Source organism: Pleurodeles waltl, chromosome 3_1 (genome assembly GCF_031143425.1).
Source record: "Pleurodeles waltl isolate 20211129_DDA chromosome 3_1, aPleWal1.hap1.20221129, whole genome shotgun sequence".
NCBI classification, from domain to species: domain Eukaryota; kingdom Metazoa; phylum Chordata; class Amphibia; order Caudata; family Salamandridae; genus Pleurodeles; species Pleurodeles waltl.
In genome coordinates, this window is record NC_090440.1 from 1,755,311,368 (window position 1) to 1,755,330,689 (window position 19,322).

Below are 19,322 nucleotides of genomic sequence, written 5' to 3' on the forward strand. Positions count from 1 at the left end.
GCAGCAAGATTTGAGAAGGTAAAGAGGTTTTGTTAATTAAATAAAGTATTGCCAAGTAACTCCCTTTCTTTTTAAATCCAGTGCTGTGTTGCAGAGTATCTCTCTTTCTCAAAACAGTGTTGTTGAGTTACTGTGAGATATAAGCCGGGCAGGCTTTAGCGCGCTGGTGGCACCCTGTGCAGCAATGTTTGTTAAGGCACCCGTTTCTGTCACCTCTCTCTCACTCTCTTCTCTCCTATGTCTCCAGCTTGCCTGCCCCAGAGCTAATTATTGTCCCCTAAGGTGACATCCTGCCTCCCCAACATTTCGGTCCCCTGTCTCTCCCTCAGCCTTCCTGGTATTTGTGAAAGCCCGCTCTAAAGGCCAAGGGCTGCCTGTAAATCTCATTTCCTGCCAATGGCCTGTGGATAGAAGCCAGCACTGGGGCAGCTCACAGGCTTTGCAGGACTTCACAGGCTGTGGTGGTACAGAGCCTGGCACTGCTGGATAGACGGCAGAGAGACTAGCACACAGCACGGGTCCCAGGAAGAACCAGATGGCCTGAGAGATGGACAGGGCTAGGTAAGGCAGCAGGGCCGGCTGTAGGGCGATGCAACCGGTGCCGCTGCACCGGGTGCTGACTTAGGATGGGGGTGCTGTGATTGCAAGTATATTCTGACTTTAAAAGCACCTGCTGGGTGTTCCTTGCCATCAACAGTTTTCAGGCAACAATAAAAATCTCAAGATAATTCCAGTGATTAATGGTCTTCCTGAAGAGAGATTGAAGTGTTGTCTAGTCGGAGTTTTGACTCATCATAACGTACAGGGTTACTATGCCTGCTACAAAGAACGTCTACATGCAGATCACAAAGTCTATATAATGTGAATAGGTCAGTGGGTTACTGCTTTTGTCAGATGAAGGAAAGTACCCTCTTTTTGGCATGGTTACCCCACTTTTGACTGTGTTCACTGGGATCCTGCTAACCAGGACCCCAGTGCTCTCTCCCATTAAATTTGGTTGTTTGGACCACACACACCCCACATTTGGCGTACTGGTGCCCCTTATAAGTCCCTAGTATATGGTACCCAGGGCATTGGGGGATCAGGGGTTCCCCATGGGCTGCAGCATGTATTATGCCACCCATAGGAGCCCATGTAAACCATGTCTGGAGGCCTGCCATTGCAGCCTGCGTGAAAAGGTGCATGCACCCTTTCACTTCAGGTCACTGCACCAGGTCACTCTAAGTCACCTCTATGGCAGGCCCTCCTAGCCAGAGGGCAGGGTGCAAGTACCTGTGTGTGAGGGCAAAACTGGAGGAGCGGAGGTGCCCCCACGAACTCCAGCTACATTTTCCTGGGCCTCGTGAGTGCGGGGACGCCATTTTACGAGTGTACTGGACATAGGTCACTCCCTCTGTCCAGCTACATAATGGCAACTCAGAACCTGGGCATGTTTGGTAACAAACATGTCAGAATCATACCCCAATCCTATTGTCAGTATTGTTTGTATGATTCCATGCACTTTGGGGGCTCCTTAGAGGATCCCCAGCATTGCTCCTATCAGCTTTCTAGGGTTTTCCGGGCAGCCCATGCTGCTGCCACCCCTCAGACAGATTTCTGCCCTCCTTCTGCTGCTTGAGCAGCTCATGCCCAGGAAGGCAGAACAAAGGATTTCCATTGGAAGAGGGAGGCAACACCCTCTCCATTTGGAAATAGGTGTTACAAGGGTTGGGAGGGGTACCCTCGCCAAGCTAATGGTATGCTCTGAAGGGCCCTCCTTGCATAAACCAGTCTGTACCAGTTCAGGGACCTCAGCCCCTACTCTGGTGCGAAACTGGACAATGGAAATGGGTGTAACCACTCCCCTGTCCATCACCACCCCAGGGGTGGTGCCTGGAGCTCCTCCAGGTGGCCACTTGATTCTGCCATCTTGAATCCAAGGTGGGCAGAGGCCTCTGTGAGCATCTGAGTGGCCAGGTCAGGCAGGTGACGTCACAGCCCCCTCCTAGGTGGTCACCCTGCTAGGTGACCAATCCCCCTTTCTGGGCTATTTAGGGTTTGCCTCTTGGGTGGGTCCTCAGATTCAATGTGCAAGATTCCAGCAGGACTCCTCTGCAATGTTTACTTTGACTTCTGGCCACTGGAACTGCAACTGGACTTCACAGGAACCTACAATCTGCAGCTCCAGCAGCGACTTCACCCTGCAGCATTGTTTCTCCGGCTCCTTCCAGCAACTGCAACATCAGCCCGGCTGTGCTTCCTCTGAGGGCAGCAAGTCTTCAGTCTTCATGAGAAGAAAGAAGGAAAATTCCTTGGAGTGAAGGAGTCACTTACCTGCATCTGCAGGCACCAACTGCAACAACGACTGGCTGCGTGGATCTCCTCTGCTCCTGAGCTGCGTGGATCCTGCATCAGGGGGTGATAGTCTGGAGTGGTCTCCCTGGTCCTCTCTACCAGCTGTCCAACTTTGGAGTAGGTAGGTCCTTGCCTTCCCATGCAGGACAGTACCCCCATGCACCGCGTCTCTTGCAGCTACCAAGGCCTGTTGTTATCTCCTCCAAGGGATCTTCAGGCTCCATGTAGCCCCAGTCCCCAGCACTCTTCTCTGTGAAGCACAGCCCTCAACGTGCTTCGCCTGCGACATGGGACCTCTCTTCAGGTGTGCTGCGTGGGCCTCTCTGCAGCTCCTGGGTTCCTTGCCTGTAGGTCTTCTGTGGGGGCTGCCTCTCCTTCTCCAGACTCTCTGCATTGCTGAGGGTCACCTGGGACTCCCCTCCATGGGTTAAGTCCCCCTGGACCTTGCTGGTCCCCGGCAGCTCCACTTTTGTCCTACTGCGACATTTGCCTTTGCAAGGCTTGCTGGTTGGTTTTCCACACCACAGACTGACTGCAATACTTCATCCCGCATGGGACGTCGACTGCATCACCTAGGAACGCTTCATCTGCTCCAGTGCTGCACTGCTGACCGTCTTCATCTCCCGGCCGAGCAACTCCTGCTTCCACAGATGGGTGGGTAGTGGCTCCTGCCACGACCGGACACTCCTACGTAAACTGGACTTGGTCCCCTTCTTTTCCAAGTCTTCCTCTTCCAGGATCCACCTCTAGCTTCTTGCAGTCTTGCCTGCGTTTTGCAATATCCTTCTCTGAAGTCCTTTTGGTGGATTGGGGAAAAAACAGTAACTTACCTCTTTTCTCCTGGTCACTGTAGGGCACTCTGGTACTTACCTTTGGGGTTTCCTAGTTCCTGCAGCTCCCCTCTACAGATTCCACTTCCTTGCGTGGGGACCCAGCTTTCGCATTCCACTTTTTTAGTATATGGTCTGGTCCCCCCTTGGCCTTCAGTATTGCCTATTGCTTTTCACTATTTTCTATTGCTTTTTATGCCAACTTCTGATTGCTGCTGTACATATGATAGTGTGCTACTTACATCCTATTGGGAGTTTTGCCTATCTAGTGTTTTCGTGTTTGTGTTACTGTAATAAGGAACCTTTATTTTCATAACACGTGTTTCTTTCATGTGTGTAAGTGCTGTGTGACTACAGTGGTATTGCATGAGCTTTGCATGTCTCCTAGGTAAGTCTTGGCTGCTCATCCGCAGCTACCTCTAGAGAGCCCTGGCTTCTAGACACTGCCTACACCTCACTAATAAGGGGATACCTAGACCTGGTATAAGGTGATAATACCATAGGTACTCACCACATACCAGGCCAGCTTCCTACATCAGAGAGCTCCTTTTTTGCCCCCTGCAATTTATAAATTAAAACTGAATATAGAACAGTGAGCAATGAACTTATCAAAGAGCTGCATGCAAACATCAAGGTATAGATTAGAGCGTTATGATTTCCCCCCACTTTTTCATTAACTTAATGTTGCAAAACAAGTTAATTTGAGCGCAAATCAATTCTTATTATTAAAGAAAGCCCCCAACCATGGTGTTATGTTTTAAATTCTGAGTTTGCGCTTCTCCAGATAAACCACTCTTAAACTATACCTGCTACCAGTATGAATGACCTATGACACCTACACCTTGTCGTCCTCTGTCTTATGTAACATTTCATATACACTGATTTACACATATATGATGATTGTCTCTGCGTAATGTCTGTGTGATGTAAAGTGCTTTGACACCCTAGACTGGTATGAGGGATGAATGATAGAACAACACATGCGTATATCATGCATGCCTTAACATTGCGGTCTCAACAACGACCGTGTCTTTAATACTCATGCCTTTACAACGAATTTCATTGTAAAAGCATGTTTGGTAAAGGAACATGCGTGGTAAATTCTCCCCGCCCTGCCCCCTTACACCTGATACCATACTCCACCCTGCCCAATCAGTTAAAACTGCCCCTGCCCTGAGCCCTAACCCCCCCGCCCTGAGCCCTAAAAGTAACCCTGCCCTGTCCTAAAAACTACCCGCCCCCACTCTGAACCCTAAAACCTACCCTGAACTGCGCTAAAAACTACCTTGATGCCCCTGCCCCAAGGAACCCTAAAACCTACCCCACCATGTCCTAAAAACTACCCGACCCTACCCTGTCCTAAAAATTAACCCGACCTCCCACCCTAAACTCGGCCACAGCCCTACTTACCTCTCTCTCCTCTGCTTCTTCCTGTTCCACCCGGACAGCTAGACCGCTCTCTATGCTGTAACCACGCATATGCGTGGTAAAGACATGTGTGGTAAAGGCATCCATGCTAGCCCCATATTTGTGGTAATGGCAGCATGGTCAATGCATTGCATTGCATTGATTGCGTTGTAAGGGAAATTTCCCAGTATGAGTGGTGGTATAAAACTAATGAAATGCATCTGAGAGAGAGTGGTGATGGATAGTAGTGAGGAAATCCGTGGCAGAGTGGTCACTGGGGGGTGCCAACAAACAATGTCACACAGGGCGCCACCAGCACTAAGGCCGGCCCTGTCAGACAGTACAGCAGTTCACAGGAAGGGGGCAGCACAGAGACTGCCACTTGACAGTCAGACAAGGACCTAGCAGCAATCATAGGCCTTACTGGCCTTCACAGGCAGGCGGGGGGGCCAGAGACTGACACAGCCTGACTAGAAAGAAAGCTCCCAACAGGCAGCACAGTGCATGGCAGGCAGCACAGGAATTGGCAGGAAGCACTGCGCCCAGCAGGCAGTGCAGGCCTCTTAGGACTTTACACAGGCGAACTGCAGCACAGAGCTTGTCGCTGCCTAAGAGGCAGCCAAGGGCCCAGCAGACAGGGAATTGCCGGTCTCACAGGACTCGACTGGAAGCGACCGCCTCCCCACCCATCACCCCCCCCACAGCAACCCTTCTGGGTGCAAGCTTTGTGCAGGAGGCCCACCTCAAGGTTGTCCCTGTCCCCCCCAGAAATTTTGTGACTCCTACGCCCCTGATGTTGACATTACAATATAGGTACAAGAAATTATTTTTTCAAAAGCACTCCTGGAGAGCTCGACACAATGGTACACGTCCTGAGACACACAGAGAAATATAGATTGTACGTCACTGTAGTAAGTAGCTCAACCTTTGGATTAGAAGTTTAGGCATGTAATGGATACCACTCATATTATTATCCCAATGAACAAAACTGTGCTCAAACCACACTGTTCTATGGAATGCACAAACGTACTAACAAAATGAGGAATGGCCTCCGGGTCGAGAATGCATACACGTAGAATAAACAGCCTCGTCTTCAATAAAAGAGAAGAGCTTTTTTCAAGAGCTTTAATGTTCTCAAAAGGTGAGCAGAGACGTCAACATATAGAGTATTTGTCGCTTGCTCATTCAGTCAGAGGCCTCTCGGCTGACACTGCCAACGAGAAAGAAACTGTGATGGAGGAAGGGGGGTTGGAGGAGTGGAGATCTGCAAATACATCAGCATGGTTAGCTTAAGCTGCCAAAGAAAATCCAACCAGGACAGGCACCTGGATCTGACACCCTGCAGCAGAGTGCTAAATCAAATTAACCGATTGCAGACGCTGTTTCGCGAGAGAAAGACTGTAGAGCTGGAGTACGAACGGGCCAAAAACTCAATGAAGGAAGTCCACAGCAACTCATAAACGATACTTCTACTATGTCCGACAATCTCAAGTAACGGAGGTCACGTAACTGTGAACAAATAACGCTAAAGGAAAGCATGATTTTGCCTGCAGTACAACAATGTACACGGGGTTTAATGCACTTCCAATAACGAGCACACTGAGGCGCTGTTACCTAACTATTGAGAATGGAAGGCGCGGAATAACAAAGAATATAATATGTACTATATTCAAGCCGCTGCAACTGAGTCTCGGTGCAATGCTTCCAAACCTGTGAGTCGCGAGCCGATTTTTGGCGGGTCGCCAAAGTCCGGGCAACAAATAAAGATGGCTTTGAATTCGGTATTTATCGTGTTACATTTGCCACAGGTATAATGTCACAGCTATTCTGCTGATTTTTTAACGCAGAGACTGGTGTTTACAACTCCTATCGTTTGGCCACCAGCGAAAGAAAAATGAAGAGAATTATGTGACACCCCTGTTGGGATACATGAAGCGTTAATGAAAATTTGGAGGATGCAATTTTCCTAAATCAATAAGTCACACATTCAGTTTGTTGCTCCCAGTACTCAGCGGCTGTGCTTAACGATCAGCAAATGAGAACACTCTTGTGTTTTGCAGGTAGCTAAAGAACACCAGCAGGAAACGAGCACGCGTCAACAGCAAGTTTAGTGTTTAAAAATTAAACCCCACGCATTTTATTTAGTCACTAAAACAGTTTAAAACTGTAATTTACAATTCCACGTCAGTTTAAATATATTGTCACAGTCGGCAATTTCCAAGGTTATTTGCACCTTTATATGTGATGTATAAAATGAAAAAAATAAAAATGTTCCTTTAGTATTTCTTTGTGATTAAGGTAAATTGTTCTTTATCTAAAATAGGCCCTTGATCTTTGAATTAAGGATTATTGTAAGGGCAGGGCATTTCTTGAGACTTCACTTCCTGTGTCATCATTTGTGAATTGCAAATGATAATTAATCCCCAACTATATTCCTTAGGTCTTAATGCCCCCATAGCAGTGGACTCATTACAAATGTCCAGGCTGGGAATGGCGTAATTATCACTCTCTTTAAAATCACAAACGACGGAGATCGGAATTCATAAAGGCACAATAGCCATCTGCGATTAAATGCTGTGCCCTTATAAACGGGGAATAACATGCACATGGTGGTGGTGCTTTGCACACCAAAATCCGCATGTACCTCTATTTACAGGCCAGATCTCTGCCTCCGTTCAAATCTAGCCTTAATTTATCTGGGAAAACGGAGGTGATGTCAGTGCAGGAAATGAGGTGGGTCCTGCCGGATATGGCAGCTAATATTGAGCTGGATCCAGCACAGCTCAAATTAAATAACTTGTAGAGAACGGGGCACATCCAGCAGCACATTGCTGCTTTCGAAGCAGAAACCAGCACGGGCAAAGTATAGGAAATGTTATGTAAGACAATGAGGGTTATGAGGTAAAGAAGTCAGGTACCACCAGCTAAGAGTTCTTTGGCTGGACAAAAACCCAGTCAGAATTTAAACCATAACACTGTGGCTGGCGTGTCTGCACTATTAAGACTTTACTAACCAAAGGAACCCTTTTTAGCAACCTTAGAAAACCGAAAGATTGAAAAAAAAAAAACAAGGTTCTAAACCTATGTGTTGCAGTTCACATGCATCTCCTTGATGCCGGTTCACAGGTCACTGTGCTGGGCACACAAAAATGCCTGCTGGACACATAACATTTTCTGCAGGAGGTGCCTCAAACCAGTAAGATATTTTTAAATGCAACATGTTTGAGACCAGTTAAGTAAACCAGAACAGATTAACGTTCACATTTGGCCTTAATGTCAATTTCTTTGCCGCAGAGCTTTGAGAAAATGAACGCACAAGTTGACTGTCAGACTTCACTTTTCATGGCTCTGCCTCCTGTGACTCCACCGCATATCTATTGCCGTACCTTTACTCAAAATATTTTGGATCCCAGAGTATATTTGTTCAATTTCCAGCACTGCGAAAGGTGGCAATTTCCACAAATCTTGTAATTCCAATGCAGGTACTTTGTGCAGGGATCGGAAAAGAGTGAGTCACTCATTATGAGGGCCTCAACACTGTAGCAACTGACAAGTTAAAACATATTTAAGTCTGCCTCATTAGTACATATTGCATGCATGAATCTCAGACCACATGTAGTTTACAAACACAACTATATTTTGTGCGTGTGATTTCCTCTCCCAACCTATTCACAGTATTAACATAACTTATTTTTAAGGGTATTATACAGCGCGCAGTCAATAACTGCGACAAAGATTAATATGAAATTTGCCAGACGAGACATCACACTATATCTGGCACACTGCACCTTTTGGCGGAAGAGCCTGTCTAGTCTCAAGTTTGAAAGTAGTACCTGCACTACCCATTGGGTTAGTCCAAAGTTGAGGGACACCCCCTGAATTAGTCCCCAAGATGCAAGTTGGGAAAAAAATCCAGGTTAACATGAAAAAGCACTGTAGTATTAAGCATAGTAGAGATAACTGCCAAGTCCTGTCCCTCTGCATCAACATTTTAATAGGGTCCTGGAAATGTACAGGAAAGAGCAGAATGCTATCCCCTCCGCATGACTGCCACGCATTGACATGCACGCGCAGAAGATGGCCGCTGCATAAAGCTGTCACGCACATGCTCTGCACAATTCCAGATTAAACAAGCAATTTGACGTCAAGGTAATATTTAAACCAAAACAACCACTTGAAAGCAAGGCATTACGTATTTGCCATCCCTGAAAAAAGTTCACTCCTAAACATGTAGAGGACCTCATGTCTGTAGTAAGAGTCGCATCTTCGAAAACATTTTTGATAAATATCAGAAGTGTTCGGGGGTTCACCTACAGCGGGGGATAGATTAGGACAGTGGTTCTGAACCTGTGGTCAAAGGACTTCTGGGGGTCCATCAGGCCTACTCAGGGTGTCCGTGCCCGCTTTACAAAATTAAATAATATTAAAATGAATACATTAAAATGAATAAAGGATATACAAATAAAGAAGCAAAATTGAAAATTTGAAAACCTTTTTCTACATTTATTTTTAAATTACACAAAATATTTAAATATTTGATAATTTGTTTTGTGTATACTTGTTTTATTGTTGTGCATTGTTCTGAGATTCAAAATAGGATTTGCTAAGGTCAGGCATCCTCGGATTCTATTAATGACGCAATGGGGGTCCCCCAATTCCAGTAATGATTCAGTGGGGGTCCACAGAAGCCAGAAGTCTAAGAACCATTTGTTTAGGATGTTGTAAACTCCAGAGTTACAACCACAACACTACTAGCCAGGCAGGGATTTCTCAACACAAAACGTGTGCCAGGGTGAGAGGTGAACAAAATGATTCAAACACCCTCTAATTTACCAGAATTAGCTGCATCCTGCAACGAGGCATTCTCTTACCTTTTTTAGGGACTATGGGAGGCCTGGGGTCTGCTTTGGGGACTGGCTCCAATGTCTGTACCAAGGCTTTGGGGTCTATCCGTGTTGATCCGAAGATGTCAGATGACAAAAACGTCCAATCCTAAATCAAAGAAAACATTTTTTATAAACTTTCACAGATAAGGTTTTTGGTTTTACAGGGGAAATTTATGGCTGTCACCCCATAGGACAATTTATAAAGAAAGCACCCATTGGAAGGATAAGTTGTATTCATCTGAATGCGTTGCACATGTTTGCTGGTTTAAAAAAAAATGCAGGACTTTCACCCGAATTAATGGGATCTGGCGTACAATCCAGGTCCACAACTGGATACAACAAATAAAAAGTTGAGGCATCTCCTAAAGGCGTTAACGTTAGAGACATCAGGATTCAACATACATACTTACATGCTGCTAAACCCTTTGAAGCTGCAAGGTTTCCTTAGATTATGACAGCAAAGTATCAGCGAGTAACTCAAGTGACCCTCACATATGTGTGTAACTGCAGTATTGCTCTTGAAGTGACTGGCTGGAACGTAACAAGATATCTTGTAATACATATGACACATTTGGAAGACACAGAAACTAACAGTAACAGACTAAGATTGTGCCACAGAAAATACTTCTGGGACCATAATACGTAATTACCCCAACGGGCACTTGCACCAGCTATTTGTGCTTCGGGGGCACTTTGGAATTACAGAATGGACCACAGATGCTTGAACCGGCGGACATTTAGCTCCTGCACAATTCCCAAGGGGTTGATCCTTGATTTGTACTGGGGCGTGGTCACATGCAGGTGAGAGGATGGCTCGGACTGTGTGCCATGTGGTATTACAGAGGCAGGTGCGGGGGAAAACAGGCTGTCAAGAGGTGCAACGCATGCATGCCACATATGAAGTTTACCTCCACCCCGAGGGAGCCCCTTGGGAGCGGCCAGAAGCATGGCACCATGTAGGTATGCCCTCACAGACAGGAGCATTGACAAGCATCTCTGCACCCTTTTAAATGAGTCTGGCTTCTCTGACGATGAAAGGTCAAACCATGGTTTCAAACATCTTTCACTAGCGTACTTTCCCCAGAGTAGGTATGAACCAGTGCTTTAAATGGGCAGGCACTGTCCGGTACTGAGTACCTGCAAGTTTTTAATTTGAAAGGGAGAGTACCTGCACTTCTCAGCACTGCTGCAATACCCTTATGGGAGAGTGCCGGCACTTCTCAAGAGAAGACAGGTACTCCTAAGAGGGAGAACCTGTTCTTGTGTATTTCCATGTGAAGCAGTGGTATGAACTTTCAGAATTAGCACCTACGCTAACAACGCCACTTTTTATGGGCGAGCACAAAGTGCACCGTTCATTCTGTAATCTCTCTTTGGGCTTCAAACCACGCCCACGTCAGTCACTTACATTGGTTCATGGGCTTGCCTTTTAAAATCCGCTTGCTTTCATTTGTGAAAGCCATGCATACGGCATTCCTTTTCCGGTGTTTAGCCCACCTACACAGCACCGGTAAAGTACCAAAAACATACGAGGCTCGATGTTTTCAGCCTGGAGTTCGGACTACTTTATCTGTTTATTTCCCACGCAGCGCGATCGTGCTGCATTTTACATATCGCGATGCGTTTTTTTTTGTGAACAGCTGCAACGCCCAGGACCGTGCTGGGAACACCAATTAAGGATGCGGCACAGAAAAGACTGGAACTAGGCATCCAATTGCTAACATTGAACCGGGCATATCTCAACGAACAACCAACTAGCACTTGTTCTTAAACTGATGCCCGAAAACAAACCGGGTCATTTAAGCCAGGACTAACCAGAGGTGCAGCCAGTAATTTCAACCTGGTTAGAATCTGACAGAACGTGGTTGGGCTGAAAAGGGTGGTTCTGTTGGCTTAATCAAATTCAGAATTAACTTTAAGGAAGTAGTTAGGGGGTTCTGCGTTAGGATTTTGTTGTGAGATTTTGTGGCATATTAAGTATTTTAAGGCACAACACACCAGTAATGTTGATTGAAAATCGATAGGTGGTAAAGACACTTTTACAGGGGGTAAGGACAACTCTCTCGAAATAATTTTAGGAAAAGGTACATCAAATGGCACTTTTTAAAGCTCACTGGGCGAGTGATAGGTCTCAAAAGAGAATAGGGTGTTAAAGCATCTTTAGAAGGTCGTTTGAGCATCACCCTTCAAGCGTTTTTCTAAAACATTAGTGGCGAATGAAGTAGCTTTAAGCACATTAGACAGAAATGCTACTCTAATCTGTACAATATGTGAACATTTTATTTTATAAGGGATGGCTTCTCTCCTTTCAGGGATGTTAGAAAATGTTCTGAAAAATGACGCCCTTCAAAGCACATTGGATCTAAAAGCACCTTTGCCCGGGCAGCTCAGTGGTTCTTCTGCAAGACGTTTTGGGGAAAACGAGTGGTAAATTGGGCATTTTCAGTCATCCAGTAACATTGGTGAACACTGTATAGGGTTAAAATCACAATTTGAAATGGGATGTGAGCTTCCTCCCGAGATACATTTTATGATAAATTATAGCAAATGGCACATTTTAAAACACTCGTAGCAATTAACACTGGTGAAAATAGAACAGAATTAAAAAAGCGACTTTACGCAGAGGTGTCAGAATTATTGTGCAAGGATCCTGGAGGAATTAATTATCAAAACATATTTGTAAAACACAGTGGACCAACAACATTGTATTGAAAATGGATAGGATTTAGACGCAATGTTAACGGTATAGAGAATGTAAAGTCTTTAAATGAATAGAGAGTTCTCACGTTAAGGTTTCTGGGGAAAAGTTGAAAGCAAATCGGCCCCTTAGGATCCACTAGGAAAGTGTATTTATCAAAACTAGATAGGACTTTTACCGTTGATTTGATTTGATTTGATTTGATCACTGCATGACATTGTGTTCAAATAGAGCACTTCCGGGTCACCAGGTGACTTAAAAAACGATGATGCGCTGAATGCTGGGGTTGATTTCTAGATTTTATGGACTACTCTTTTGAAATTTATATAAGGGGCTCATCACATTTGGCAGGAACCTGCCCATGTTCAAAACAATGAACAATTATTCAGAATAATGCAGAGAATGTCCAACTACTAGAAGAAAAGAAGCCCAATCGCTCCCACATGCAAGGATTTTTGTACGGCGATGACAGTGATTTTATATATTCCTGACAGATAAAGTGCTTGCGGATGCACCCAATGTTTTTTTAAAAAAAGTACACGGCATAATTTCAGGGAGGAGCAGTCCTTGGCCAGTACAAACATGCTACTAAAAAATAAACAAGTGATGCATTATTATATATAAAGTTGATACATTCATGGTATACAAGTATGTGCCCCTCCACCTCGGAATGAGACTGGCTTAGTTTTAACTAGATCAATTGTTCTGCCCTCTCCTCAACTATCAGTAGGAATTTGTCCAAATTCTTAAAATTACGAAAGATTAACATGGACAGAGGGTCCAGCTACATTAAGTGAAAAGGTTGTACTGTCACGAGATCTCGAACTGCCCGGTGTCAGATGTGATTAACACACCCGGCCCACTTTTATACTCCATTACTTGTATTTTTGTTTGTTTAATATGAAACCTATGATGACATGTACTATAATGTAAATAAATATCTTGGACTGATTGTGCTACTTCCACGTAAATGCAAGTATTGGAGAAGGCCATCTGCCATCCGCCCTTCACCTACGACAAACAGCTTCCAATCAGTGAATCACCAAACACAGCTGTCAAAGAGCTCCCTGTCTTACATATATGTAGAGCAGTCAGTCGGTCCTGGCTTTCTAGTCAACAGCACGTTGTAAACAAAGGCAGACAAATCCCACTATACAAAGTGCTATTGGCGGAGCTGAAACATATGACCTTTCTCCAAAATCCCAACGTACAACGTGCTGTTTGCGAGCTGAACAAATGACCCGGAACCAGATTCCCACCATGTACTGCTGTTGGCTGAGCTGAAACAGATTCCGGAACCACTTGGCACCTACGAAAATAGCACCTTCTGCCCATAATACAGTTGTGTGTCTGGACTGTACTGCACACAAACAATACTACCAGATGGCCAAAATGTAATTTGCACCGAATTGCATATTTTGCCATGAAGTTTTCCTTCACTCAGTTTTTATGACCAGACTCTCTGATAAGGTGACCGACCAGCTACTCATTAGGCAAACAGGGCGAACAGTCATAGGTCTTTAGTTCACAATTAGGTGTATTCATAGAGTTGTACTCTTGGCTCTTCTTTATTAAAATGCACTGCACCAATTCACCCAATAATAATAGTGAAATGAGGTTTTCAAAAGTGGCGCTTGGGTCACCTGGTTACACTACACAGGAGTGACTGTAAGGGTTAGTTTCAGTGGGAGATTTGCAGCGCTAGCCCCACCAGAACAGTCACGAAGAGTGCTTGGCCCTTGCATTACATAAATAATGAAAACACGCTATAGTGCAGCACACAAACCCTTCTGTACCGGTGACAGACAGATTAACCAGACAGCCAACATTCATTCACCTTTCCGACTACCAAACCAGAGCTCCTACGTTCTTCCATTTTAGGCATCAGGAGTCGGACTCGTATTATTCCTTTGTGAGCTCCAACTGCACTTTTAATGGAAAGAATCAAAACTACATCTAATAGACGCACAAAAAATGAAATATAGGGACTTTCCGCATCTGTCCTCTTCCACTGGTTTGTTGCTGTCATTCATATTTGTTTCTGCTCACCACAGCGTACAGCACGGGACAGTGCTCCACACCACTTCAGCCACTGACTAACTTCACTGTAAATGATACGTATAGAAGTCTTGGCCCGAGCATGGTCAGCGCAAGGCTTAATTATACGACTTCCTCCAGCTGTCAGAGGCAGGTCTTGAGTAACATTCCAACTAGTATTAGAGGCCTCTAAACTGTTTTAGGAGTGAATAAAGCAATTAATTGGTTGTACAAATTCTTACTGCACCATCCATGCTTGGGATGGAGGTTTCTCTTGGCTGTAACATGGTTTTGTGTAAGTCGGCAATTCACCCTTCTTCATGGTCTTAGTAGACGGGGTGGCAGGACTACTTACCCTGGGATGCCTTACGGCACAGTAAGACAGTCGGTGGAGGGGGTACACAAAAGATGGCACTCGCAGCCCAGGTCCACTAGAGGGAAGGACGCAATGAATGACCAATGGTAGCGAGTTAAGCCTAAAAAGGTTAAAATTAGTATCCCCTCTCCCCCAGGAAAGGACAAACGCCAGCGCCAGTACTCAATGTACTCAAAACCAAATTGTTTGATTGATTTATGGCTAGGTGATTTATGGTCATGCTACATATACATGTCAGAATGATTTATGTTAGGCCTGCTGGAGGTGGCAAAGTAGTTCTGGTCCTAAATTCTTGTTAGACAGTGCTGCTCGGGGGTTCGACAATTGTCATCATTAATGAGCCGAAAATTCTGCACTGATAGAATTCATTCAGCAGCCCTTCTATGATACCCACTCGAAGAAATGCACCTTCTAAGTTTCAGAACCTCACCAGACTACCCCTTTTCCTCTTTCAGGCTTGAAGTCCACAAGGTTATTCTTTTTAGGTCAAGGTTACTAGAGAGCGTATGCACTGCCTACTGTGAGGCATACTGTGGCTTACCATGAACATTGAGGAGCTTGGAGCCCGCTCATTGCTTACCATGGGTTGCCTTTCCTTGTCACTCGTTGGTCTGCTTCTTATTTATTCATGTCCCAGCTTCTCAACCTTGTGTTTTCACTCTGATGGAGCACTGCATCCTTCCCACAAAACTGTTTGCGTGATGTCTGTACTGGTTGCCAAACAACGAATATTTAGGTCTCACCTCAGACAGCACAAGAGCTGTCGCAGGCAACAATCTTCTGTTAACAAAAGAAAAACCTAAAAGGGCTTAGACCCCACCTATTACTTACCATTGGTTGGCTTGTCACTCACATTTCATTGCTTCTCATTGGCCAATGCGGCCGGTTTCACTTTGTCTCTGTATGCTTGTCTCTTCGATAGAGCATGGACCAAGTACTCATTGATTTCTTTATTGCCATCCTCATGCCGGTCGCGCTTGGATTAAGGTACTTTTTTTTTCTTCCTCCTGCCCTGTTGCTCATTTTCTCATTTCTGTACCTTTAAAGTCCTGGTTTATAAGCTAGGTCTGCATAAAAGAGGCGGACCCAATTGTGGAAAACCGGACCAACCCTTAGCTCCTGAAGGACCCTCATGAGATAAGTCCACCTCACCGTATCAAATGCTTTTTCAATATCGAAGGACACCGACACCAGGGCCAGATCTTGTACCGAGTCTTCTGCCTCATGCAGAACATGTGTTACGCGCCTCAGACTAAATGCTGTGCAACGGAAGGGCATGAATCCACATTGATCCTCATAGACCAAGCTGTTGATTACTCCTCGCAACCGCCCCACCAGCAGTTTCAAAAGGATTTTTACATCAGGGTTGATCATTGTCATAGGTCTATAGGAAGAAGGATCGTCTGGGCCTCCCCTGGATTTCAGTAGAAGGTTAATAATGCCCTCACACGTGAAACCAAACCAAACTGTGCCACCCTAACTGTTTGAACCCAAAGTGGACATTTGTATTTCTTGGATTGTTTTTGTTCCTTTTAGTTTAACCCTACGCATGCAGGAAAGTTATATGTGATATAATTAATGCCCTTGTCTTTCTTATGCATGATAAGTTTAACCACAGTTCTAATTGTAGTGTGCAACAGTGAATCTCTGTGAAGCAAGCCCTAGTGTTGCAGTACTTATTGTTTTGGTACTCAGTTTGGGTTTTTGGTAATGCAGTGTTAGTAATTGTGGCAACAGTTATTATTATTCAAGAAAAGTGCTGGAGCATCCCGGTGTTCTTCTACCGCTTCCATGCCCATATCAGGAAGAAAGATTGAGTTTCAAGGAAGTTGAGTGCACTAACTCTATCACTCTGTCAACAACGACGTGCCACCACCCGAAGATACAGGGTGCCTGGCTGGACCAGCAAGATGTGGCAGTGTTTTGTCTCTTTCTCTTCCACTCCCCCTTTCCTTTTGGAACACCTGCTGTGGTTTCTGTGTCCACCAGGAAGTGCCGAGAGGTATTCCAGGAGGCATACCAATGCCCCTGCAGACATCCTGCTTTTCAGGTGAGTGGCCCAGTCTCGACATAAAGCCAAGCCACAACATACAGGGCTTCCTGGGTGATGGATTCCTCAATGGGTACTGTTGGACTTTTTTGCTTATGCAGGGTCATCCCCAATCTTTTTGCCTCCTTCCTCCTATTTCTTCTGACCTGTTGCTGTTGGCTTTTGAACTCTGAGCACTTTACCACTGCTAACCAGTGCTAAAGTGCATATGCTCTCTGTGTAAAATTGTATGTAATTGGTTTATCCATGATTGGCATATTTGATTTACTAGTAAGTCCCTAGTAAAGTGCACTAGAGGTGCCAGGGCCTGAAAATCAAATGCTACTAGTGGGCCTGCAGCACTGGTTGTGCCACCCGCATAAGTAGCTCTGTAATCATGTCTCAGACCTGCCATTACAGTGTCTCTGTGTGCAGTTTTAACTGTAAATTCGACTTGGCAAGTGTACCCACTTGCCAGGCCTAAACCTTCCCTTTTCTTAAATGTAAGGCACCCCTAAGGGAGGCCCTAGGTAGCCCCAAGGGCAGGGTGCAGTGTATGGTTAAGGTAGGACATATAGTAATGTGTTTTATATGCCCTGACAGTGAAATATTGCTAAATTTGTTTTTCACTGTTGCAAGGCCTGTCCCTCCCATAGGTTAACATGGGGGCTACCTTTAAATCTGATTAAAGTGTAGATTCCCTTTAGGAGCGGATGGACATGTGGAGTTTGGGGTCTCTGAGCTCACAATTAAAAAAAAAATCTTTTAGTAAAGTTGATTTTAAGATTGTGTGTTTGAAAATGCCACTTTTAGAAAGTGGGCATTTTCTTGCTTATACCATTTCTGTGACTCTGCCTGTTTGTGGATTCCCTGTCTGGGTCAGGTTGACAGTTGGGCTGGTTGCACCTCACACTAGACAGTGACACAAAGGGAGCTGGGGTGTAGCCTGCATATCCTGATGAGCCATCTGTGCTAGGAGGGAGGGGAGGAGTGGTCACTCACACCTGAAAGGGCTGTGCCGGCCCTCACACAATGCAGTCTCCAACCCCCTGGTAAGTGTCTGGGGCCTTGCCTGGGCAAGGCAAGATTTCACATTCTAAAGAGACTTTACTTTGAAGTAGGCCTACTTCAAAGGAGAAATTGGGTATAAAAAGGGCACCCAAAACCACAGACTTTAGAAACACTTCTGGAACCAAGAGGAACCTCTGCCTGGAGAAGAGCTGAATAGCTGAGGAAGAAGAGCTGCCCTGCCTGTGACTGCTGTGTGGAGCTATCCTGCAGTTGCTGCTTCTGCCAGAGTAAGAGGGCAAAGACTGGACTTTGTGTACCTTCCATCTTGAGAAGAAATCTCCAAGGGCTTGATCTAGAGCTTGCCTCCTGTTGTTTGAAGTCTCAGGGACAGCAAAGACTTCTCTCTGCCAGCACCTGGAGTCTCTGGAGAGACTCCTACTCTGCCCTGTGGTGCCCATCCAGTTCCTGGGAACCTGAAAGGAGAAGCTGGCAGCCTAAAGAAAAGAAAATCCACGCACAGAGCGCTGTGCGGGGCAAAGATTGACGCAAATCCAATCTGCGGCTGAAAAAATGACACGCCGCCGGCTCCGCAGCTGAGAAACGACACTCGCAGGAAACGCGACCGAAGAATCGACGCACGGAGCAGGAGAAACGACATGCAGCATCGCTGACGGAGGCTGGGAGATCACAACCTGCGCTGCGGGATTTTCGGATCATCGTGCGGCTGAATTTTCAAATCACGTACTGTCGTGCGGAGTTATTTTTGACGCACACCCGCCTGTGCGGGGTTATTTTTGACGCGCACCAGGTACATTTTCACTCTAGCAGCGCTAGTGTGTGTTTAAAACTACTTAAAGACTCTTTTTGCATTTTCATTGATAACTTGACTTGTGTATGGTGGATTTTTGTCGTTTTGGTCTTGTTTTGTTTAGATAAATATTTCCTATTTTTCTAAAATGGTGTTGTGTCATTTTGTAGTGTTTTCATTAAGTTACTGTGTGTGTTGGTACAAATACTTTACACCTAGCACTCTGAAGTTAAGCCTACTGCTCTGCCAAGCTACCAAAGGGGTATGCAGGGGTTAGCTGATGGTGATTCTCTTTTACCCTGACTAGAGTGAGGGTCCTTGCTTGAACAGGGGGTAACCTGACTGTCAACCAAAGACCCAATTTCTAACATTGGTGATCAGCGGTTGGGATTTGGACTTGTATTTGTACTTGACATACAGTGATTAAGTGTACACTACTGTTCTGAGTTCAGACCACTACGTGGCCACATACTACTTGTCTTGTGATTCTGCTTTTTGTTCTCTGATGTCCTCCTGGAAATATTGCAAATATTTTTGGACTTTGGTTTTTGGTTGTGAAGCCTTTGCAGAATGGAAGTCAATTTATGGCAGCTATCTATGTATAAAAAGTGGCAGCTTAAAGCATTCTGCATGGAAAGGGGACTGGCTGTGAAAAACAAATCCAGAAGGGAGGATCTTGAGTCAGCCCTGTTTCAGTATGAGTTGAAACGTTGTCAGGCAACGCCACCAAAGGAGTCTGAGGAGAAGAACTACTCTGAGGAGGAGGACTACTCTGAGGAGGAGGGCAGTGGCCCTGAGGAGGGAACAGAAAGAGATGATTGGCTCCTAGCTCGAATCCGGAGTCTGGAAGAGCTAGAAGCAGAGCTTGAGAGGGCTGAGGAGAAGAGAGCCTTAGTCCTTGAAAAG

At 45.4% G+C, this 19,322-nt stretch overlaps 1 protein-coding gene across 1 annotated transcript in view; it reads right to left on the reverse strand.

Moving 5' to 3' along the window:
• The window catches only part of SLX9 (SLX9 ribosome biogenesis factor), a 397,849-nt gene that overhangs the window by 257,033 nt on the left and 121,494 nt on the right, over window positions 1-19,322 (reverse strand). Inside the window, exon 2 of the mRNA XM_069225711.1 lies at window positions 9,443-9,563. Within this exon, the coding sequence (XP_069081812.1) occupies window positions 9,443-9,563 (121 nt within the window). The remainder of the gene's footprint in view (window positions 1-9,442; window positions 9,564-19,322) is intronic.